Genomic DNA, 22,909 nt, shown 5'->3' with positions numbered 1-22,909 from the left:
CAGAATATACTGAGAAAAGGGTCTGTACCTACATATATAATACATCCCAAAACGAACTCAAGCACGTGTACGAACGTACGAAATTAAGTTATAGCCGTTTTCAGGCCCTCAAGCTATTTCCAGTGGCTGACTTTAGTTCACCCAGCATCCAAGCATCCGTGGGATCCGAAAGACCGCAGGTTGGGATGCACTTTACCTGCACTTAATTTCACTTTGGGCCACGAGCCACCGCCTTGGCTCAGACAACTTGGCCTTCGCACTAATTTATGGCCGAGTCTCAGTCCTGTGTCCCTCGCCCTGCGCCCCGTCCTGCGTCCAGCTTGAGCTCCTCTAACACATTATCCGCGTTATTGTCGTATATCAAACATAATGGTTGCCGGCCAGCAACTTCCTGAGCGGCTTTAATGGCGTTCGCATGTCCTGGAGGAGTGTTTCAAGGGGTCGGAGTCGGTCTATCTGGGACGGAGCTGTATCTAGCAGTCTTCCGAAGAATCGCCCCTGCCTCCGCGGGGATGGTCGCAGCACTGTGTTGACAAAGGCAGACTGCAGCATGTGGCGAGCCGAGGGGACCTGGGGCTACCTGTTAATCAATCAATATTTAAATGGAGGGAAGCCGTTTCGCCACTAGCACAGTCCGCGTGCGAGTTTCAATCTCGAGCAGGAGAGTCTGCGAGCTCCCAAAGTTCAGCGGCCTGCCTCCGACTGTTTGTGAGTGGCCGGGCTCAGCCCTTCAGCTGTCAGCGGCTGACGTCAAAGGGAAGGCACTTGGAGTCGCTGCTTTCCGCGGGCTGGGGAGCCCGAAATGAAGCTGTCGCGTGTCGCGTTTGCTGAGATGAAATGTCGCCGAACGGCGCAGAGACGCCGATTTGAAACATTCCCCCCGAAATGCGAACGGTTTTCTGGCCAGATTGAAAGTGCCTGCCACTCCCCCTGGCCAGCCCCGACACGTCCTCGGCAGCACGCTCACACGTCACATTATGCTAATCAGGTGGCGACTGCGACTAAGGCGCGAAATCGATTGCCCTTCAGTCGGAGCGGGCGAGCGGATTCGGTCCACACACACCCAATAAATGCGCAGGAGCACACGCAGGGAGGCCTTGCAAGGACGCGGCGTCGCGCCTAAAACAATTTGCTGCAGCACAAGTGTGCCGTGGGAAGAAAGCAGTCGCAATAAGGAGCCGTGTCTGCGGAAAAGCCCTCGAAAATCCACCGACTCGCGGCTATTTAGTGGGTCTTGGCGAAACTCCCACCGAACTGGCTGGAAATTCGCGGCGTATCCCTGGGATAATGAGCTGGAAAATTGCATTAAAGCTGCGATTTCAAGTAGTCGAAACAAACAATTTTACCCCACCTACAGTAAGCCCCCTAACATTATTCATGGTGCTTCAAAGGAATTTTGCACATCAGTTCACGACGTATCTATGAGCCAGGACTGTGGCCATTCATGTACCTCAAGAACTACACGTTTCTTCAGTTAGTGTAGCTGGCAGTCCCGGGCCCGGGTCCGTGGTGGCAGCAGGATGGGGAAAAGCTGCCCCCGGCAATCGGGGCCCAACTTTTACACCCCAATGCCACACACATCTGGAGAAGGAAGCTCGCACATCGATAATGTGCAAATGCCAAGTACACAAATTCGCATGGGCGAATTACTACGCGAAGCGTGTAATAAAAGTAAAATTTGTCAAGAGAGTTGACTGCATTTTTATGTCAAGACACATTATGGAGCGACGGCGGGGCAGGCCGGTGGGGTGTCCAGGGGGCAGGACCCATAAAGAAGTACTAGTGACTAATAATGTGGGTCTTAGCAGGGCAGTTATTCTTAGTTGCCGTGTAGAAACTTTTCCTGCTCCATCCGTAGTAAAAGATGTCATTTGATTGCGTCCCTCTAAAGTCTCAGCCAGCATCCCGCCTTGCGTGGAGAACTCCAACTTATGCGAGGCCAGCCGCAGACTGAGCATGGGAATGTGTTGCAGTGTCCACCGAAGGCGGCGGGCCGCTGGGTGGGCGGGGCTCCCCACCGCACACCCACGGGTGTCCGCCTGCATAGGCCCATCCGAATTGACGTGTCATCAGTTCTCGGGTGGAGCCACCGCCTTCGCTCCGGGAGAGGAGTGGGGTGGGAGCCGAGTGGCTGGTCGTGTTTCAAAATTGCCGGCAATTTGTATACGCAGTTTTGGGCCGAAACCACTTGAGCCGCATAAAGATGGGCAGCCCGCCTCCTCGGGGAGCCCGGGGAGGGACATATGTCACCCGATCCAAATGGCCGGCGCTCACGTATCCGAGCAGGACGCTCCGCGTTGGTACATCAACTGCGAAGGAGGGAACAATACACCCCCATGGAAACCGCCATGTTATCGGGAGCATCCCCCACCCGAGCTTATCCAGAGATGCTTATCGCAGTTCATATTCTTATTTGCCTTACGGTTATTTTCAGGCGGTCAGAAGTTTTCCGGCTCTTAGGAAGATAGCAAGCAGACCCATACAAAAGTTTTAGAAAACGCATGGGCTAGTCAACAGCAGCGGCTTTCATGGAAACAAAGTATCCACTTCGCTGTCCCACAGAAACGCCTTAAATAGGGCCTTGCTGCTTGAACTCCCTGCGAATGCACTACGTTGCCAGTGTGGCGCCTCTCAAAGCAGGACTCCCCCTAATTAGGCTGGCAGAGTCGCCCATTGCCCATGCCCGAGGTCGGAAAAGTCGGCCGGTGGCGCAGCCAGGCTACTAGCCCCACCTCCCCATTTTTCAGCCATTCTCCGCGGATTTTCCAGGTAATTACCTAATGTAAATGAAAGCCCGGGGCCATCTTCTCCTGGACTACAAATTGCATTCGTTTGGCTGCGAAAGTTGTGTCTCAGTTGCGGGGGGTCCTCGAAAGTGGGGAGGGGGAGTCCCGGGGACCCGAGAAGTTTGTTGACACACTTGGTCTCGGCAATGAATGGCAATAATCGCAAGTTAAGCTCGGCCCTCCCCGCCGGCGAGTTTCCCAAGAAAAGCACTTAGAGCGCTGACTAATGATGCGGCCGCAGAAATCACGCACGCCTATTGCCAAAACAAAGGTTTTTGGCGGGGCCAAGGGCCGGATCCGGGGGTCCTGGTCCCCATACGCGTATGGACTCCTGATTCCGGGTCCGAGTCCGAGTCCGTCCCTCATGACACGTCAGCGGCAGCGTCTCGTGCTCCATTTGCAGGCATTTATATGTGTCAGCGTGTCACGACCGTCATCAATCACATTTTGGGTTATTTGTCAGCCGAATAAATACACTGGGAACATTTTGGGCGGGCTTTCCGAGGAACTGGGTGGCCCTGGCCTTTTCGTACAAAGATGTGTTTTTGAAACTCGAGTGGCTTGCCGATGTGGTCATGTAAATATTTATTTGCTTGCTTCACGCAACTACTTTTGTGCGGGGTGCTCTGCTCAGTGGACTGATGGGAGCCTGGACGCGGATTGGGTCTAAGAAGCCCCTGACATTTATGACTTGCCACTAAGAACCAGCGCGCCTCCATCTGTTATCCCGGCTCGCCCATCCGGACATTCGGGCTGCAGTTTCTGCTGGCCATTTCAAATGCAGCCGAGGGCGTGTGTTGGCCATTTGTCTCGCTTGCGGAGCCGGGGACGGGGGCCGTGAGGAGCGACTGCCTTCCGGGTTCGCCCCTGGCTCCTGGGATCGATTAGGAGCATCGGATAATCAAAACGCCCCTGTCGGCCTCCACTGTTGTCGGCTCGCTATTTTTAGCCGAAAGAGTAAATTACTGAATTATGCAAACTGTTTTATTCTGGCTGTTTCCCCACGCGGCAACTTCTGCTGCTGGGCATTGTTCGGCGAACGGGGACAACCGCGAAAGCAAACACGAGCACAACTAAGTAAATAAACAGGGAGTTTCGTGAAAAGTTTAAATGTATGCAGATGCACGCCCCTGCCGAGGGGAGCGACACCCCTTGCATATGAAAACGAGTTTTGTTTGCTTTCATGAAGCAATTTCCACCGTCGATTGTTTCCCCATCGCTTTTCTGCGAGCCGCTCGGAGGCGACATTAAATCCAATTAAGATGCAAAATTGACCCTCTATCAAGCGTATTACGAAGCCACATTTGACATTTTGATGGCAGCTCGATGTGGCGAAGTCACCCAAAAAGAAGCCTACTAGCTGGTACCCTGTTGTGTTCCCCTATTATCCTACATCTGCATCTACTGTATGCATTGCCACCACATAACTACACCCCCTTGGTGAAGAGTGACTTTGTCACCTGACCACACCTTAATCGAAACATAAGCATTTTTGGGATGTGCTTGCGAGTGTTACCCCGCCAAAGAACTCAGATACCGAGGGGCTTTTCGTGGGACTTCGCAGATCTCGCGAGGTTTTCCGGCTGCTTTGGGCGGATAATTAGCCTCGTGATCTGTCGCCGCCGAACTCATTTGCAAGTAATTAAATTGGGCGACGGTTTGTCAACAAGTTGCCAGTCGGGTCACACACACTTTTCACCGCCAACTCATTAGGAGACCGTGGGAGTGGGGGTTGGCCCTATGTTTTCCTGCGCCCTCCGCGACCTTCACCGCCAGCCTCGTGTTCATCTAATTTCATTTCCGTGGTGCAATCAGCGGACGCAGTTATCCGGCTTCCTGCAGCCTGCTTGTAGTGCGTCCCGTCCTGGGAAATTAAACTGCGAGCACTATCCGGGATCCGGGACGTCGGGGCTCTGGGCACGCCTCGCACCCGCAGGGTTCGGTAATGTTCTTGGGTACATTCTTCGCCGGCCCCGTCGCCCCCAATTTCCGCCGGGCCCAGCAGTTTATAATTATGTGAATGTGGCTGGGCAGACCCGCCGATGCACTGAGAGAAATCGGAGGAAATGTTGTGGGATGTTTTCATGCGTCTTAGTTTATCATGGGTCCTCAGTGCTTCCTAACCTGTGTTCCTCCATGAGCTCAACCTATGCTGGGTTTCCCTTAGTTGCAACTGACTGGGTCAGAAGCCAAGTGCTGATCTGCACTGCAATGTGTTAAGAGTATTACACGAATTGTAAGACAGAAAAATTAAAACTGCATGTTCAATAGTTAGCTTATTCTCTAGCATGCTTTTGGGCGGCTATATATAATTAATAAAATGTATACTTAATAAAAACCTTTCAAAACACTGCACTTCTAGGCAGAGAATAGCCAACTGTGGCTGGGTTAATTCATAGTTGTGTTCGCCTGGTACTTTAAAACAGAAAGTCGGCAAAACCGTCCCAAATGTTTTGACCCGCGATACCAGGCGAACAGGAAATATAGGTAGCTGCAAGGGAATTCCTTCGATTCGCTCCACAAAAATGAGCCGAAATGCAAATTTCTTTTTCGTGGGCTCGTACATACATCCAGGCGAACATAATTTGGAGCAAGTGGAAGTCAGTTCCGGGGAAAACAACCGTTGGTTCGTTCGCTCACCTGGCATACGTGTACTCACAGGGTATGCACTTGTACAAGTGTGTGTGCACTTACCCATCGCTCTCCCCATCCGCCTCTCGCTCCGACTCTCCGACTCTCCGCCCTCTGAGCTTAGCTTTGCAAGTGTATCAATGAGCAGTTCTTGCACTTGTCTCCGCCTCACTCGCTCGACCTGCCAGGAGAGCCCTCGCCCCGCTCTCTGCCTCTCCACCCGCTCAAGGTCTCCGCTCTGGCCTGGAGTGCGTTCCCTAAGCTGGGCTTAACTTAGTTCCTCTTGACAAGTGCGTCAATCAACACCCGCGCGCGCGGTCCCCACTAGTTTTCTCGCGTTTTCTTTCGTTCGTGGTTCCGCGTGTGATTTCTCACCGTTAACTGTGCATTTTCCAGCCATTTTCTGGCCGTTGCAAACCCTTTACCTGCATTACCATAGGTATGTCTTCATTAAAAACTATAATGTTTAATTACCCCTTTTTTTAATAAATTCTACTATTTCCTTTCTTTCCCTTTTTTCAAGGTTTTGCGAGAGGTGTTGGCCTATAACTGCGCATTTTCCAGCCGTTTTCCAGTGATTTGCAAGTCATTTCCAAGCCTCCTGCACCAGCTTATGTATGCAGGTAAGTGTTACCAACTGAAAATGCCTTATATTTTCCAGCTATAGCTACTTAAAATCCATGTACACTGACTTATTGGCTTTGTAATTTAGTCTTCCCAACTGGGAAATCTATACCTTAACCGTTAACTGTGCACTTTCCATCCATTTTCCAGTAATTTTCGTTTCTCTATTCGTTCTTTTTCCTTTTGATCGTGGCACTGCGTTTTATTTTTAAACGTTAGCTGTGCATGTGCCAGCCATTTTCTGTCACTTTCAGCCATTTTGAAGCCTTCTAGGTGCATGCACATGCAAGTGTATTAAAAACTGGAAAGCATTATATAAACCCCGTTTTATGAGTGAAATTTGAGTTGTCCGTTTTTCTTCCTTTAGTTCACTTCTCTCTTTCTCCTTTTGGTTCTACCTTTGCATTTCCAGAGCAGTAACATTGGAACATAAATATGTGTGTGCTCGTTAAAAACTGGAATGCATTATATAAGCCCCGTTTTATGAGTGAAATCTAAGTTGTCCGTTCGTTTTCTTCCTTTCGTTCACTTCTCTTTCCTTTCGGGGCTCTACGTTAGCACTTTGGCCGGTAGCTGTGCATTTCCCATGTGTGTTAATAGATATTATATTTAAAAAAGAAAAAAAAACATGCCTAAAATTATAAGTTCAAGTCAAAGTTCCTTGATTTAGCCTCCCAATCGGGGAAACTTTTCTCCCGGTGCATCCCGTCCAGACAGGCCGACGGTTATCCTGACCCTCATCTGCGCCTGTGACCTTTCTGAGTCCCTTTTTGCGGTGCCCCACGACCGTCATTTGGCGTGTGTGAACAAATCGCGGCGCTCCGTCGATGGGTTATGGCTGGCCTGACCCCGGGCCATCGGGGGGCACTGGAACTGCAGCGGGAAGGGAACGGGGCTCCCCGTTGGCCGGAGTTCGCGGGCTAGTCGCTGCGAAAGAGCCTTTTAATTGAGTTGCGGCACCGCACAGCGATTCGACCAGGTATCCACCTGCACTGTGCCCGCGGATTTCCCGTGATTGATAATGCGATTTTTCATGCAGAATCGAATTTTGAAGTTTTATGAGGCTGCATAGTTGACTTACACACAGGCCTCTTTTGCAATACTGATAGTATTGGTCGATTTGATCTTGCCACTTGGGGAAATCGTTATTTTCCGGCGCTGTCCGCCACTTGACTTACACGTACTTACTATGAAGCCACCAAAGGATGGCCCACGTCAACCCTTTCTGCCCTCGTTTCGCCGCGACATTGTCCCCGGCTTACGTTAGGCGAAGCACGACAAGTTCTGCTTTGGGCAGGCCACTCGAAAGGGGCGGAAAATCGGCGCACGGTGGCCTCCCCTTAACCCGGCTTAAGTACACGCGCCACGCCCACTCGGGACCCTGCGTGGACCACCTACTAAGTGTCATCCTGCCCTCTCGGGACTGCACTGAGAACTAAGGGTGTTTCGGAACGAAATGCGTAGTCCAGTCAATTTTATTTCATATAGAGATTTGCACACCATCACTCTGAAGCACCGAAGAGAGCCGAGCCAATCCAATTCTGAGATTTGTTCTTTGCTGTGGGCCGCCAAAAGGACCAGACCCCTTCCTGGGGGCGGATGGCCTGCAAGCCTACGAAGGCCCACCTGTCAGCTGGTCGGACTCCCAGCACTCTGTTGGCACGCTGGCCCACTCGACCCCACGTCCAGTGGCCAGAGGAGCGCAAGCATGGCACCTACACCGCCCCTTTGCGCCCGAATGCACATTTAAAGACCTCCCACACACACAGGCTAGCGCGAATATCAAAACAGCAACATTAAAATGTGTTTAAAACAAAGAATTCGGCCAACAACAAAAGCATATAAATCCTTCCCCTTAATTACATTTTGAATATATGGTTATTACGATTTTATTCAGGCGGAAACAAGTTCACATCAAGGCTTTAAGAAAGTCCATATTTGTGTGGGTCCACCTAAGGCAGAGGGAGGGGGTAAAAAAAACTAAGGCTAAGCAGGGGTCGACGCCGGGATTCCATTGGGGGTCCGCAGAGGGGGTGCTCCTCACGGGGCAACCTCAGTCCTTGATGATGATGGGCCTCTTGCGGCAGCGGCGGATGCCTCCTCCCACGACGTTGCCCTGGCAGCTCCACTGGCTGGCCCGGACCCACTGGTTGAGCTGGTCGCGGACGCAGTTCCTCCGCTGGGCCTCGCAGCGGGTCTGCAGGATGCAGGCGCCCTGCTGGTCCCTCCAGCAGCTGGCCTGCTTGTCGTCGAGGCACGGCCTCCTCTGGCACTCCCGGGTGCGCTTGCCCTGGCTCAGGGGCCTCTGACGCAGCTTGGAGGCGCACTGGCCCACGCCGCTGGTGCCGGGGATGTTGCGGCAGCGGGTGATGCAGGTCTCCCGGATGGGCTCCAGGCCACTGTCCCGGCGGCGGCAGTTCTTCTCCCTCAGGCGGCAGGCCGGCAGGCGGGTGCACACGTTGGTCACCTTGTTGCGGATGCACACGCTCTTCCCGGAGGAGAGGCCCGTGCACCGGCCGAGGCAGGGGCGCCGGTCATCGTCCGCCTGGGTGGCGGCGACCGCCAGGACGACGAGCAGGAGGCACAGGCTGAGCTTGGTCATGGTTTCTCTTGAGGATTTGCTGGTCTTCGGTGCTGAAAACTAGAGCTGGTTGATTGATACTTTCCGCTGGCCAGGCCGGGTTTATATAGCACCTGGAAGCAACTGGGGTTCTAGTTTCGCGCCGAAAACGCCACATGTTTTCTTGTTTGTCGCGGGCTTTGTTCCCAGACATGAATGGGGGAGTGCTTTTTTACGCCTTGTTGGGTGATCTGTATTTATTTTTATTTATTGCATGTTATTATTTTTGAAACTCTATTCTCGACTCAGAATTTAGATGGAATTGCCCTTGCGCTGCACTTTACACTTGTTTATCCAGGTCCTGAACATTACTTGTGGTGTATTAGGTAACATATACCGCTGAGGGGAGGAAGGTAATAGACTAGATTGTAGTGCTGCAAAGCTAAAAGTAATGAGTGCGCAATTCGTGGTATTTAACCATCCTCATTTCTTAACCGAGACTCCAGTGACGCGCTTCCCAAGTGTGCAGCAGCTGCAACTGCCTTGGGTTAATGGCTCTTGACAACAATGAAGTGTAGACAAAAGCTAGAGCCACGCGTGCCACCGAAAACTCTTATTGGCTTTGCTTTCGAGGCTTTTGTTTCGTTAAGAGATTTGTGGTATAAATAGTGCAGACTGTTGGCCAAAATGGCATCAGAAGTTTGTGCAACTCCCACAAGCAGTCAGGCAGAATGAGCAGCTACCAACTGACTTTCATCTTGGGTGAGTCTTCCGAGTTTCATGAGTTTCTGTGTATTTCCAAACTATCTAAATACTGGCTGCGCAGGCATCGCCCTTCTGTGCGCTCTGGTGGGTGGCACCACCCGGCCGGCGAGCACCCGGCGTCCGCTGACGACCACCGCTCGCCCCTCCGCCCGTCCCACCGCCAGGAGCTGCCCGCTCTTCCCGGAGGTCTGCTCCAGGGGCAGTCCCAAGGTCTGCGGCAGGACTCCGCGCGGCGAGTGCCAGCGCTTCGAGAACATCTGTCACCTGATGCTGGCCAACGTGCTCCGGCTGCCCGAGGGGGTGCGCCACACCCGCGACATCGAGTGCCGCAACGTGAGGGGCGACGGCGCCGCCCACCGCCGCCCCTGCTTCAACCCCTGCCCCGCGCGCCCCGTCGTGTGCAAGAGGGCGCCCCCCAGCCAGCACATCTGCGTGAGGAGCCGGAACGGCCGGCAGTGCAAGGTGCTGGGCAACGCCTGCCAGTTGCGCAACCAGAACTGCCACAGCCAGCCCAGGAACAGTGAGTAGTCTTGCGGGGGTACTCGAGCAGCAACACCCTAAGCACCTTCAACCCTTCCAGACTGGCTCCGCACCGACAGGAGGCGCTGTGGCCAGCTGCAGCTGGGCGACAAGCCGCAGGAGTGCATCCGGGTGCCGGTGCGCAGCAGCCCCAGGACCACCCGCAGGCCGCGATCCACCGCGTCGCCTCGCAGGACCACCACCACCACCACCACCACCACTGCCAGGTCGGTCTGAGGGTCAAGGACATCCGGGCTCCACACTTAGCTCCCCCTGCAAGGAACCCTGCACCCCAATTTTTTTTTCAAGCAACTACTTTGTATTTTAATAAACCAGCTGCGAGTCCTGACTAAAAGGGTGTTTCAAAGAGTGGGCTGATACTAGCAATGTAAGGGAATACCGATAACGAAATTTGCAGCCCAGATATTCAATATTTTATTAAAATATGGTTCTGTACTGCTTGCAAACGTATCAATTAATAGTAGGAACTCTTTTTAATGTCTGAAATGCTTCCAATTTAAATGAAGCTTTTCAACATGATTTATTATTGAATATTAGTTTTCGTATGTGATTGCGTGAGACCTGTACAGTTCATTATGCACATACGGATCCTTTCATCCGAATCTTGCATCAGTGTAGTGCCCAAGCTTTCTTCTCTGGAAAAGTCCCCGCTAATGACCACTGTCGTTCCCCAGCCGGCTTCTCCGCCCATTCCACCTACCCTCTGTGTCTTGGCATCGCCTAGACAACGTGAAAAGGAGGGGGAATTTGGCCGAGAAATCGAAGTAATGACAACTCAAGTTACCATCGAGTTCCATGTTGATTCGAATGGACTCCCCGCTGTCTAGCGGGGTATGTCTGTCCACAGAGCGCTAATTAATTGATGGCTGCCAGCCAAATTGACTGAAATTGCATATTCAGGAGGCTGCCTGTGTTCTGGTTTGCTTCTCGGGCGGAAAGTTTGGTGAATTATACACATTACGCATACGCAGTGGCGAACACGGCTGGGCAAAACAAATGCTCAACTGCCGCTGACTGGCATAACTTTCCCTGCTCTCCTCGTCTTTAATTAAAATCAGAGTCGGATTCAGGTCCTAATCAAGCGAGTTCGGATCGAACGACTCTAGCTTGCGGCGGAGTCCGTCAGCGCTTCCATGGTTTCTGTTGCGGATTCGAGTGCAACGGACCCGTTTGATTGATGAACAGTCGTTGTGGCTTCCACTTGCAGGGAATACTTAGGTACCTTAGGTACCACGCCTGCCGAGTGCTCCATGTACCAAGGTCCAAAGTTACAGCCGCACGGACTGTATTCCTTGCCAAGAGTGCACATGTGAGTGCTTTTGTACCAAGAGAATGTTTCGAAACGGGGCGGGGCAGCGGTAATCTAAGCAGGAATTGCCGGAATCGTCTGGTTCTCGGGAACTCCGAGGAATTCAAGAGTATCGAGTATGGCACCGTATGACGCTTCCATGCATATGTCATACATATGCTAAGATCTAAACTATCACGCATACCCACGTCTTGAACACAACAAGTGTTCCCTGCCATTGTTCTCCCAAAGATGTACTTTCCCCCTGGAATCGGCGTGTTTTCCATCACATTTGCTTCTTATCCCTGCCCCTTTTTGGCTTCCCTTTTGCCCTCCCACTTCCCACTTCCCATTTCCCATTTGATTTCATTTTGCGGTCTCGAACTTTATGACAGTCATCTACATCTGTTGAACTTGGGCCGGCGGCGAGCCGTTTGTCATCTCGGTTCAACTTAATGAATGCGAGTGTATGCCGAATGGTGCGTCGACGGCCCCAGGCCACGCCCCTATTTGTAGCTAGTTCGGGCGCAGGCGAGGTTGTTAACTAATTGCGTTGATTCATAAATTAGGAGCACCTTTGATTGCCGGTTCGTGACTGTATCCACTGTGCCCACACACGCACATACAGTGGGACTTGGCCCCGGCCAATGGCTGACCGCCTGGCCGGGCGTCGAATGCATAGGAAGGCGTCCACCCCTGGCCCCATGCACTGAAATAAATAATTTAAATGGCTTATAAGACGCCAGTAAACATAATGATGTGCGAGTGCCAAACAAGAACGAGGTCGGGGTCTAGGTAATTACGAAATATTTTTAATATCAAGCGAATTTCTTCTGTGCAATGGTGAATGGAGTCCTTAATGAGCGAGCCCCGAAGAAGCGGTGCATATTTAGCCACTTGACCGCCCATACGCGAACCTCTCGCAGGAGCACTTCCTTCGGGTGGAACTTGCAGAGTCATCGGTCGACACCCAGGGGGGCAAAGTCGGCAGGCATGGGCGAAAATTTGGGGATGATAGATGACCCGCCGTTATCGGACAACGATCACACCTGCCCCCAAAAGCAGCAATGCTTCTTTTGCAGGGGCCTAGAAAGCGAAGAAAGTTGCACTTTAATTTCACAAAGCAATTTAACAACTCAATAATTGGTAGGGGCTAGCTCGCTTAAATAAAGAAGTTAGATGCACACCCAAATGGGATCTTCTGCTTTTCCAGTTGCCACGGCTCATAACGGCGGAAACTTTCGGCTGGCTATTTCGAATTCACTTTTTCCCAAAGTGCTCTTCAGAGGGACTTTTAAAATTACGAAATGAGCCAACCATAAACATAAACTACGACGAACTGCCGCAAGCGACAGTTTGCAATTAAGCATAAGCCCAAGGGACGCGAAAATACTCAGACAAACCGCTGAGAAATGCAGCCTCAATAGCAATAAAAGCGGCGTTAGAAGCCTGAATTATCTGAATTACACATTCAACTTACAAATTTAAATCAGGCATAAGTATATGTTCCTAGTTTTTGGAAGAATTTTTGGTTAACATTGAGAGAACGCTTGCTGAACGATTTCCCCAGTAACTCTGTAATTTCCGCTTGAGAATATCCCTCCCCATAATGGTTACAAGTACTGCCGAGTACAATGAATAGCTAGAATTAATTCATGTGGCTTGTGCGGTTGCTAATATTTGAATAAGGCGGTGACTTCCGGAAAATTGCAGCCATTAAGAGCAAAACGAGCGAGAATTCGCGGACCGCAGGCCTTCGAAAACGTGGCACTTAACACCCAGGGCTTGCGCTCAGCTATTTCATCAGAATGTCCAAATATTTGGGAACCCTAATTAGTAGCCCTGGCAACCGGTGTCTTTTTGTGTGTCCAACATTCTCACCGAAGTCCCCAACCGAAAAACAAAATTTTTGTGTAGATATATCTTTGGAAAGAACAAAATAATGGCGACAAAATTGACCGAAAAAACACTGATTGCATTTTTGAACGCCACCCTTGAACCCACCAGCTTCGAGGGCATCTTTAAAAGGTTCACCATTCCCGGCCAAAGGGACGGCGAGGTAAAGAAAATCAGGAACCGATTGCGGAGTCTCTTGGCGGCTGGACTGCGTTTGGGACAGCTCAAGATGCTAAATGGACACTTCATCACAGAGGACCATGTGGACGAGGTGGAGAAGCTGTTGGGCTCCGAGTCCCAGGACGAGTCGGATGATTCCCAGGCCAGTTGGGTCAGTGTCGACCAGAAGTCAATAAGGTTTAACAACGATTTGCATGATGACAGCGTCTAGAAAATTGGATTTCGGTGCGCTTGGAGCATGGATGCCAGGGGTCTCAGGATGGCTTAACACAGCCATCAACATGTCCTTTTATAATGACTCGGTAAATGGGAATTGGGATCCTTGTCCATAGGATATGACGAGGTCGAAGTTTCGGAGGGATTCTCTCAGGCCCCTGTGACACCATCAATAATTTCAATAACAGAATACGCGAATATGAAACTTAATAAGTACATTTACATTTGCGGATGTGCATGAAATATGTTGAAAATGAATTAGCGATCGGCTGAGAGCTTAATTGCCTTTGACCATACGCCTCCATCGATACTCGGGCACCACGGCCGGCTTACCCCGTCGCACGATTCCACACGAGCTCATCGGGGAGACATGGGTGCTGGGTTCGGGGTACGGCTCGGACTTGGGGCGGATGCGGGCCGTAATGGGGGACTTAGACAGACATAAGCCACACGCAGCATTAAATTGGCATTAGGTCAGGCCAGTGGACCTCTATGTTTTTGCCCGAAATTGGATTGAACCCAACTTGTTTTCCTTTCTCGGCCATCGCCAGACATCCGAGCGTTCTGAGGGCGATGGGGCACAACAAGCCACGTTGTCGCTTTAACTTTTATTTATTTTCTTAGACGCATTTTGAAAAGCCAATAAGCAGCTTTCTGATTGATTATCTGCTGCCCGCTCATTGTCTCCGTGTTGATTTGGCCGCAGCACACACGCTCAAGTACAGGAGGCCCTTGCTATGAAGTTCGCTCTCTTGCTTAGCTTTTCTGCCCTATGTCCACAGAGTTAGTGGCCCGATTCACGTTAAATGTAGTTGTACTTGTAGTCCTTTTGTTTTTATAACAAGGTCTGCACCACTAGACACCAACGTTGGGGTCCACTGTAGCTCTACGCCTTTCCATCACTGGGCCCTGCATGTGTAGTTGTGTGAAGGGCGTCAATCAATTTTGAGTGAAATAAATGAGGCTTGTTCAGCATTTTGCGCTGCCAACACTTTGGGGCCTCGAAAGGGCTTAAAATTGTAAATTCCTCCCAGACACATTAACCCGTTCCATCGTTATAAATTGCTGCTATCTCATCGGAAAAATGGAGTGGCGACCCAGGTTCCCGAATTCAGCTCGGATTCCCCTGCCGCTTTCAGCAGGGGCTCAAACACACAGGGAAAGTTGCCGAAAAACCCACGACTTGAAGAAAACTTTCAAGTGCACTGGCGTTTTGCCGCATTTTTGCAACTCCAAAAAGTTGCCTTTCTCCATGTGAACGATCTTAAACTTTGTGGTTTTCAAAATGCAAAAGTTTTCAAAATCGCAAAAACTGCAACAAAAACACTTGTTTTTCATAACGCGCTGGGATCTGTGCAGTTTCAAATTTCAATTTGTGAAGTCAGAATGAAACCTAACAAATAATTTGTTGGTCTGTAAAGGAATATTATACGAAGAGTTTGACTTGGCTGTTATTATTAACATTATTATTTTATCGTATGAAAAAGTTCAGTTGTATTCAATTATTTTCGGTGTAGTTCACTTGTCTAATGGGGCTGAAAGTAAATCCCAATTATGAGATGGCCTCCCAATCAAGGTTTTTCCGGGTTCCACAATCATCAGATGCGCATATTGATTTCGATGGGGAAGATAACGCCCTGAGCGGTGTTCGGTGAGCTTTTAGGTTTATTTAGTTTGGCGCAAGCCCTCTAGTCATGCGATTCGAGCTGAGGTGGATGGCCATCCTCTTGGGCTCACTTCTGACTCTGGGGAAGACGGAATGGCCAATCGATCCCTGCCAGAATTTCTATAAAGCCGCCTGCGGCAACTGGTCCACCATTCACGCCGAAGATCCATACTCGAGCTTGGTGGAACAGTTGGACTTTGATTACCAGGAGAAGTTGGCCGAGCTGTTGGAAAATGAGTAACCTACCCATCCCGGAATGGGAACTGGAAAGGATAATAATTGACTAATGTTGATTCCAGAGAGCAGGTCGAGGAGCCCCGCTTCCTGCAGCTGCTCAGGGACTTCTACGCCTCTTGCCGGCGACCGCTGACTAAGGATCAGGTGCTGGGATTCCTGGAAAGGCTGATCGAAATGCCAAGCCTTGGGGAGGAAGAGCTCACCGTGGGCCTAACCGCCGCCTTTCGTGTTGGAGCTCTCTTGGATTTGACGAGTTTCGATCTGGAAAAAATATGGCAGGCGCTCCTGTTCCGCACGGAAGATTGGAACCCAAATGAAACGAACAGGGAGCCTTTGACTGGCCAAAAGTTTGATCTTCTGTGGGCAGGCGGGCTAGGAGGAGCCGATTTAAGGAGGGACATCTTTTGGCAAGAGCTGAGCTGGCTGGAATCCCAAGTGATGAACACTTCGTCGAACGAAGCCTCTGACGGGGCCCCTGCCTATTGGATGCTGCCCTGGCCGGAGTTCAGGCCCGACTACAGGCGGTTGGCCCGTTTGCTGGCCAACAAGTCCAAGCGATTTATACTCACCTACATCTACCTGAGGCTAAAGCTAGTCCACGGGCCCGGTGAGTCTTGGCGCATAGGACGCGCCGAGTGTGCCGACCACACCAGACAGATCCTGACCCACCCTTCGGTTTGGTTGGTGGAGAGGAGCCATCCCAGGCTCGGGGAGGAGTCCGTTCTGCAGGACATTTTCCAGGAACTCAAGCACCGCTTCGGCCAGAGACTCCGAGCCAACAGAAATAACTTCTCCAAGCAAACGCAGCAGTTTCTGCTCTCGAAACTGGACAGGATGACGTTGCGTCTGAGTGTCCTCCCCAGGAGGTGCTCGGAAAGGAGCTTGGAGCAGCGTATCAACAGGCACTACGAGGATGTCCACCTCAGCCCCACCGACTACTTCGGCAATCTCTTGGTCGGCCTGAAGCACTCGAGGATGCAAAGGGACCAGTACGACCTTTTGTCCATGATTTCCGGGCCTGCCTCCAGGAACAGCTTGTACCCCGTGCGGGCCTACCAGTACGGCACCTATGCCTCGCCCTTCTACCTCGTTGAGAGCAACATGCTGCTCGTGCCCCTGTCCCTGCTGGGGCCGCCCCTCTACACACCCCAGCAGCCCCAGATACTCACCTACAGCGCGCTGGGCTTCGTGCTGGGCCACGAGCTGAGCCACGGCTTCGATCCCGAGGACGTGGTCCTGAACTCGCGGGGCACAGCCAGCTCCACGGTCAGGAGGGAGCTCAGGAAGAACCGGCGGTTCCAGCGCGAACTCAACTGTCTGAAGGGCCGCTTCGGAAGTAGACTTAATGAAAAGTTCGCAGACGGCAGCGGCCTGGATCTGGCTTATTCCGCCTACTTTGACACCGCCCAAACGGATGGGAAGAAGGATCGAAAGGCCAGGGACTCCGCCGACCAGAAGCAGCAGTTCTTCCTCAACTTCGCCCAGTTCTTCTGCTCCAGTGCTGACCTTTCGGAGGACAGTGCGGACCATGGCAGCGACAGGCGAAGGGTCAACGATGCGGTTTTCAACTTGCATGCCTTCCAAGAGGCTTTCGGCTGTCGGACCTCGCAAAGTCGAAGACAGTGTCGCTTGTTTTAATTTGATTAAAGCCCGTCAGTCGATGAACCGCCATTAAAAGTAAGATATGTTCGTTTCCATTCTAAAAGTACCCGTAATATAGCTAGGAAAGAGCTTATAATAATCCGAAAGCATGCAGCCAAAGGCAAAACGCAACTGTGTGACATTAATCAGTTTATTTATATATTATTGGATGCACCGTCGAAATGTATGTACAAAATCAGATCGTAATCAGATGAAGCGGACCGAAGCTGTCGTCGCCAAGTACATATAAATAGTTAACACATTCCATTCAGACAGACAACTTTCAGATATAGTTATGCCTGCAGCCTACAGATGTGTGGTTGCAGCTTGAGTTGTGGTATTGGGCTTAGTGGTGGCTTAAACACTTAAACTAGAAACTGTCGTGTAATTGTAAACCGCTTGTACACACATCAACACCTCAATACACTGGCTTTTTTGGTTCTTACACTAGAAAAAAAATGTATGCGTAGCCTACAACATCGAGTTGAAATTCGTTACGACTGACTTGTTGTGCTATGTGTGTTTCATTTAAATAAGTAAACTCTGGGGCTCAAAAGGTTTACGAATTTAAATTTTTAGATTTTCCAACCCTACAGCACCCTACACCTAAGAACTTTGATTAGGTTACAAAAATATTTTACAAATGGGCACACAAAAGGTTGCTCAGAACAACATTCCTACCTAGGCCTTGACTGCAAAGTCTCGTAAATACCTAAAAATAGAACGTTATTTACTGATTACTAGAACTCATTCAGTTTTGCCTCGAAATCCGAATGTTGTAACCTTTGGGTTTCCCGTAAGTACGCTTCTTATATCTACCAGTGTATCTTATTGTTGCGAACTGCGCATTTCCCCGCCAGATTTTCAGCTATCACTTCCTTAAAGTTCCCCGCGTATTTTAGACCTACTGCGTTCTGCAGACCCTTAGCCGTGAGAAAAACATCTATAAGCCTAACCCTTTATACTTAGTGTGAATATGACAACAACGCACATTAAAAACACTCAGATTTCAAGTGGACCAACAGGGGAACTAGAACATTTACTATTCGGTATGGGTATTGTTCAGGCTTCTCTTTGCGAACTGGGGAGTAACCGTTTCCCTTTTCCTAAAATATGTATCTGTAAACACGTTTAGTCTGTCTATGGGGACTTAATTGATTTCTCTGATACTGGGTAAAGGTATTGTAATCTGAAAATGTTCCTGGTACGTATTCGACTCCTGAAACCTTACTTTTCAGCTCTGTTTAGAGTTATACTTGTGTGTGTGGGGCTTGGGTGCGCTGATTAAGTTGATGTTATGCTAAGGAAATTGCAATGAAATTCTTTGTTTAAAACTCTAGCTAACCGAAACCTTAGGAGTTGGGACAAATTTAGGGAGCTGAGACCATTCACGATGTCAGGACATACCTAATGGCCTTACAGGGGGTTAAATATAAATGTCGCCCTCCAGGAGGAAACTGATGGGCCGAACTGCGGATCTCTGGCGGCCGAGTCCAGTCAGTTCCCAGTCTAGACATTGCGCTCCTCGCTGATGATGTCCATGGTGCTGACCCGGCGCTGCTGGTGGGGCTGGGGATGGGTCTGCAGGTGGTGCGTTACCAGATGCTGGTGCTGCGGAGCCGGCTCGCCACCGATGATGACCACCGTACCGCCCCCGAGGGTGGTGGTGGTGGTCGTCCTGGTGGTGGTGCTGGACGAGCGACGGTGGTCGCTGCTGCCCCGCCGCGGCACCAACATCACCAATTACTAGAGGACCGTCTCGTTGGTGCAGGTGCGGGCCCCGTTGACGATCGAGTACTTCGTGGAGGTGTCCTTCTTGGTCATGAGCCGCCCCAGGAATATCTCTTTGAAGGTCTCCCGGAATTGGCGCGACATGCCGCAGTAGATGCCGAAGTTGATGGGGTAGCTGAACACCAGGAAGAAGTTGGTCAGCATGATGCAGATGTTGGCCAGGCCGTAGTCCAGGAACTCGATGATCAGGGAGCTCACGATGTGCATCACGGTGACCACGGCGATGGGGATCTCGGCCAGCAGGAACACGGAGACGACCACGATCAGCATCAGGGTGGTGCAGTTGGTCTCCCGCAGCTTCTTACACTCCTTCTTCCGGTTCTCCCGGAAGAGCAGCTTGCGCCGCTCCTGCGCCTGCCGCATCGCCGCGAAGAGCAGGATGTTCAGCGTCACCAGGATGATGCAGGGCAGGAGGTGCACGAACAGCACCCGGAACAGGTAGTAGCTGGTGTAGTACAGGTTCACCCCGATGTACTCGTGCACCCACAACGCCGTCTCCAGGTGGCACACCTGGGTGGGCCTCCCGTTCCACTCGATCTCCAGCGGCAGGTAGGTGCGGTCGAAGAACCGCGGCAGCTGGTGCAGGATGGCCAGCAGCGCGATGTAAGCCGTGCACCGCCTCACCCGCGGCATCGTGCACCAAGTGCGGGCCATGGGCGCGTGGCACACGTAGATGTACCTGGCGAGCAGTGGAAATAGGGTGATAAAATTATTAAAAAATTACATGAACAACTTTTCTATTGCTTTAGAAATGTATAAAAAATAACCCTTGGAACACCCTTGGAATGCTTTCTTCTACCAGTTACGTACTTTCCGACGGAACTCCACTAGTACCGAGTACCCAAAATAATGGACTTTATCTGATGTTGTTTTTCCAAAAGAAGTCGCGGAGAAGCCCTGGCTGCGCTCCTGTCAAGTCGTTAAGATCAGCTAACGAGCTCGGGCGTCCTAAACGCATTTGCGTAATATAATTTTATGGCAACGCCAACGGAAGATAAACCAATTTCCCCAGGTGGGAATTTACGATGGCAATGGAGTGACAACGAATTGGCCAAGTCCTAATTTGAGCCACCACCACGACCCCTTGACGGGCAAAGGGAGGGGCAATCAAAGGCCATCTGAAAAGCTAATCAAGTTGGCGCTTTGTAATTTCATAATTTGAGTAATTTGTGAGGGGTCGCCCTGCCGAGGAATGAATTTGTTTCCTGTGAAGATTTGGGCAAAAGTTTGCCCCCTTATAGTTGGTCAACATAGGGCCCCCCCCCCCAAACTTCGCAATCCCGAAATCGAAGAATCTTTGATGCTGGGCCTTTGGCGGGGATTGAGCTCCGTGGTGGTGGTCTAATTTATGCGCATAATAATGGCCACGCCCATTGCCCTGACACTTGAAAATGGCTTTCAATCAATCTTTCATTGAACCTTTGTCAGGCGGGGATTTCATTAAAGTTGAAAGCACGAGGAGTACTAACAAAAGCGCAGAACTCCAAGGACGACGGCGAAAAACGATTGGCAGGCGGTTAGTCCCAAATGGAATTGATATTAATAAATGAATAACATTTAGCCTGCTTATGCTCAGACCCTTCCCCCTCTCTCTGGTAATTTTAACAATTTGGTTAATTTGTTTTAATAGGCTGACCCTTAAAGAGAGAAGAGTCCTTCGAAAACAACGCCCAAACCTCCAAATCTTTTTCAGGGACACAATAAATCAATCAAGAGAACACGTCTGAAGCAGGCAACGATATCGTGTATAGGAATCTGCTACAGATAGACATGTTACGCAAAGCACGAGGATTTTAAAGAACAAAAGGGGAAATCCTATTATCCCCTTTTGGTGGGATTACCATTTGAGTGGGAGCGCTGAGTGTGATCCCTAGGCCCTTGGAAAGGGTAAGTCTGCAAGTCCTAAGGCTTTGTAAAGAATCTATACTTCGCTGTTCGACGTGCTTTTAGGTAGTATTCCATCTTTAGGTGAAATCGGCAAGGGCGTACCTATACATTGTGTTGTCTATAGATCCCCTCGTGAACATCCACTCACGCCCCTTCAAAAGTGTGCCAATGGGCCCGTTCTGCTTGCGGACAAAAAGCGGCCGCCTACATGCACACGCATAGCATACATGTTGTGCTATATGAAATTTTTATGGAGAGTGTCACTCACTCAGTGCGCCCCTCGCAACCCCACACCCCCGCACCCCGTCCATCAGCGAGGGCCATAAAAACACTTGAAATACAATAAGTTGACAACAGCCACAGCAGCAACAATAAAAACAATGAACGCTGAATGTTTTTATCGCGCTACTGCTCCTCGGGCAATTTTCAACGCATTTTAGAGAGAACCCTACCCCTTCCCCACCTTTCCGCCATGTATAAATATTATTTAGCTATTTGCTGGGGCACAAGCCACCCAGCCACCCAGCCACCCAGCCACCCAGCCACCCAGCCACCCCCGCGGCTTCGGCCACTTGAAAACGGCCCAGAGTCGCATAATGGCCAAAATATTTATGACTATTTTTTTGGCGCTCTTCAGCAACCACTTCACTTTGCAAATTTATTTCGAAAGCTGTAAAATTTATGGTCCTACACATGAGTTAATAGAACAAAACGCCAGGCCAGCAGCCCCAGCGTCCTCGGAAATGTGCGGCCCCTTGTGCCCCGAAGGTGGGGTGAAATATATGCTGCCCTTCCGAAATTAGTTGACTGTTCGAATTAGTGGCTCTACTTTATGGTCTCGGTGGCTGCAGAAGTTCGGCTTTAAGGACCAGGGCCATGTGGCTGCGGGCAATGTGCCATCAATCGATCGATTGTCACTCGCATTACGCATACGCAACGCTGCCTCCGCCAAGGTAAGGCAATTCGCTTGTTTTTTCCCTCGGGGCTCTGACACTTTACTTTTGCCCACACAAAAACTGATTTATGGCCGCCTTTGACGAGTCAACGAGTCAGTCGTCCACTCCCTCAGTTACATCTCAACCAGGAGACCCGTGGAGGGCGGTCCCACTTTTATTGGCCTAATTGCACACTTACCTTTGCACGGCGAGGGCCAGGGTTAGCCAGACGGAGATGGTGTGGCACATGGCAGGCATGATCTGTAAGTAAAGATGTGGGAATGTGAGTGGATGTGCTAGTACTATATGGCTTGCAGTGCGGATTGGAGCAGGCACACACACAAGTTGTGTGTTCTGTGGCATACTTTCGGGAGGCAAGTCGTCAAATGAGTTGCAAGTGGGTGTCCTTAAGTGAGGAAATAGCATTGGAAACATATCGCAATTTGTGCCTTGTATTCATCCACCAGGGAAGCAAGTGTACTCCGTATCGTTTATTTCATTATGCTTGGGTCTATGCTGACTAAGTCCACATATTACAACTCCCGTGAGTTTCATAATTTAAGGAATAATATTGATAGTAATGTAATGATAATAATATTACAAACGTTTCGAAACGTTTACTTTATAATCGTTGGGAGGGTATCAAAAAGTTTTCGGTGGGACTTCAAATGCCATTAAAAACCAAATTATACGCAGTCCACCTCAAGAGAACATTCCAACGGGAATTGGACAAGATATACGGCTGCGATACGTGAGTAAATCACCATTTGGCCCAAAGGCCCAGAGAGTCATTCCCAGCCCGTCTGCCAAATCGGATTTGCGGCGCTCAACTGCATTAGCCAGCGGTTAGAAGGTTGAAGGTAAAAAGGCCGGAGTGAGACATCCGAGAGTCTTGAAATAGGCAAAAGGCCGTTTGCCACCTCCCCTCCGCCTGGACAGGTGTCTGCTCCATTTATGGACCATTATGAGTGCGGCTCTGCGGCAGACAGCGCTCCACCAGCATCGCTCTGTGGGCTTGACATCGGACTTAGCCATATAATGCACAATCTGTGGCCTAATCCGGTTTATGTGTCTGACTGGGCTGCAATTACACCGACACGGCCAGATAAACTCGACTGGATATTTTACAATGAAACGGCTTCCCCTTTTTACATTAACATGGTGATGATGCGCGCCATTCTGGGCGCAGAAGGGATGGGAATTGGGATTGGGAATGGGAATGGGAATGGGAATGGGAATGGGTATGTTTATGAGAAGGGGAAGGGG

The 22,909-nt window shown here is 50.5% G+C and overlaps 4 protein-coding genes and 1 long non-coding RNA gene across 8 annotated transcripts in view; 3 read left to right on the top strand and 2 right to left on the bottom strand.

The window, feature by feature from the left end:
• Positions 1 to 5,722: 5,722 nt before the first annotated feature.
• LOC127011590 (uncharacterized) overlaps positions 5,723 to 22,909 on the top strand; it is a 55,533-nt gene continuing 38,346 nt past the window's right edge. Inside the window, exons 1-2 of the long non-coding RNA XR_007764688.1 lie at positions 5,723 to 5,856; positions 5,941 to 6,040. This is a non-coding gene — a long non-coding RNA (uncharacterized LOC127011590). The remainder of the gene's footprint in view (positions 5,857 to 5,940; positions 6,041 to 22,909) is intronic.
• LOC108024127 (uncharacterized) lies at positions 7,915 to 8,692 on the bottom strand. Its single transcript, XM_017093909.2, has one exon. It carries the CDS (start codon positions 8,641 to 8,643, stop codon positions 8,095 to 8,097), a length of 549 nt encoding a protein of 182 aa, XP_016949398.1. The 5' UTR covers positions 8,644 to 8,692; the 3' UTR covers positions 7,915 to 8,094.
• LOC108024081 (uncharacterized) lies at positions 9,307 to 10,240 on the top strand. Its single transcript, XM_017093856.2, has 3 exons — positions 9,307 to 9,363; positions 9,428 to 9,886; positions 9,947 to 10,240. The coding sequence occupies exons 1-3, from the start codon at positions 9,333 to 9,335 to the stop codon at positions 10,120 to 10,122; spliced, it is 666 nt and encodes a 221-aa protein (XP_016949345.1). The 5' UTR covers positions 9,307 to 9,332; the 3' UTR covers positions 10,123 to 10,240.
• On the top strand, positions 15,154 to 17,072 carry LOC108024212 (membrane metallo-endopeptidase-like 1). Its single transcript, XM_017094071.3, has 2 exons — positions 15,154 to 15,389; positions 15,452 to 17,072. The coding sequence occupies exons 1-2, from the start codon at positions 15,181 to 15,183 to the stop codon at positions 17,025 to 17,027; spliced, it is 1,785 nt and encodes a 594-aa protein (XP_016949560.1). The 5' UTR covers positions 15,154 to 15,180; the 3' UTR covers positions 17,028 to 17,072.
• Positions 17,168 to 22,909, bottom strand: part of LOC108024213 (sex peptide receptor) — a 41,783-nt gene continuing 36,041 nt past the window's right edge. For all 4 annotated transcript variants that reach the window (XM_017094072.3, XM_017094075.2, XM_017094073.3 and 1 more), the window contains exons 4-5: positions 21,843 to 21,904; positions 17,168 to 19,500 (exon numbers count right to left, since the gene is read on the bottom strand). In XM_017094072.3, the coding sequence (XP_016949561.1) occupies positions 18,777 to 19,500; positions 21,843 to 21,904 (786 nt within the window). In that variant the 3' untranslated portion in view covers positions 17,168 to 18,776. The remainder of the gene's footprint in view (positions 19,501 to 21,842; positions 21,905 to 22,909) is intronic.

The sequence above is a fragment of the Drosophila biarmipes genome, chromosome X (assembly GCF_025231255.1).
Source record: "Drosophila biarmipes strain raj3 chromosome X, RU_DBia_V1.1, whole genome shotgun sequence".
NCBI classification, from domain to species: Eukaryota; Metazoa; Arthropoda; class Insecta; order Diptera; family Drosophilidae; genus Drosophila; species Drosophila biarmipes.
This window is presented reverse-complemented; position numbering and strand designations above follow the sequence as displayed.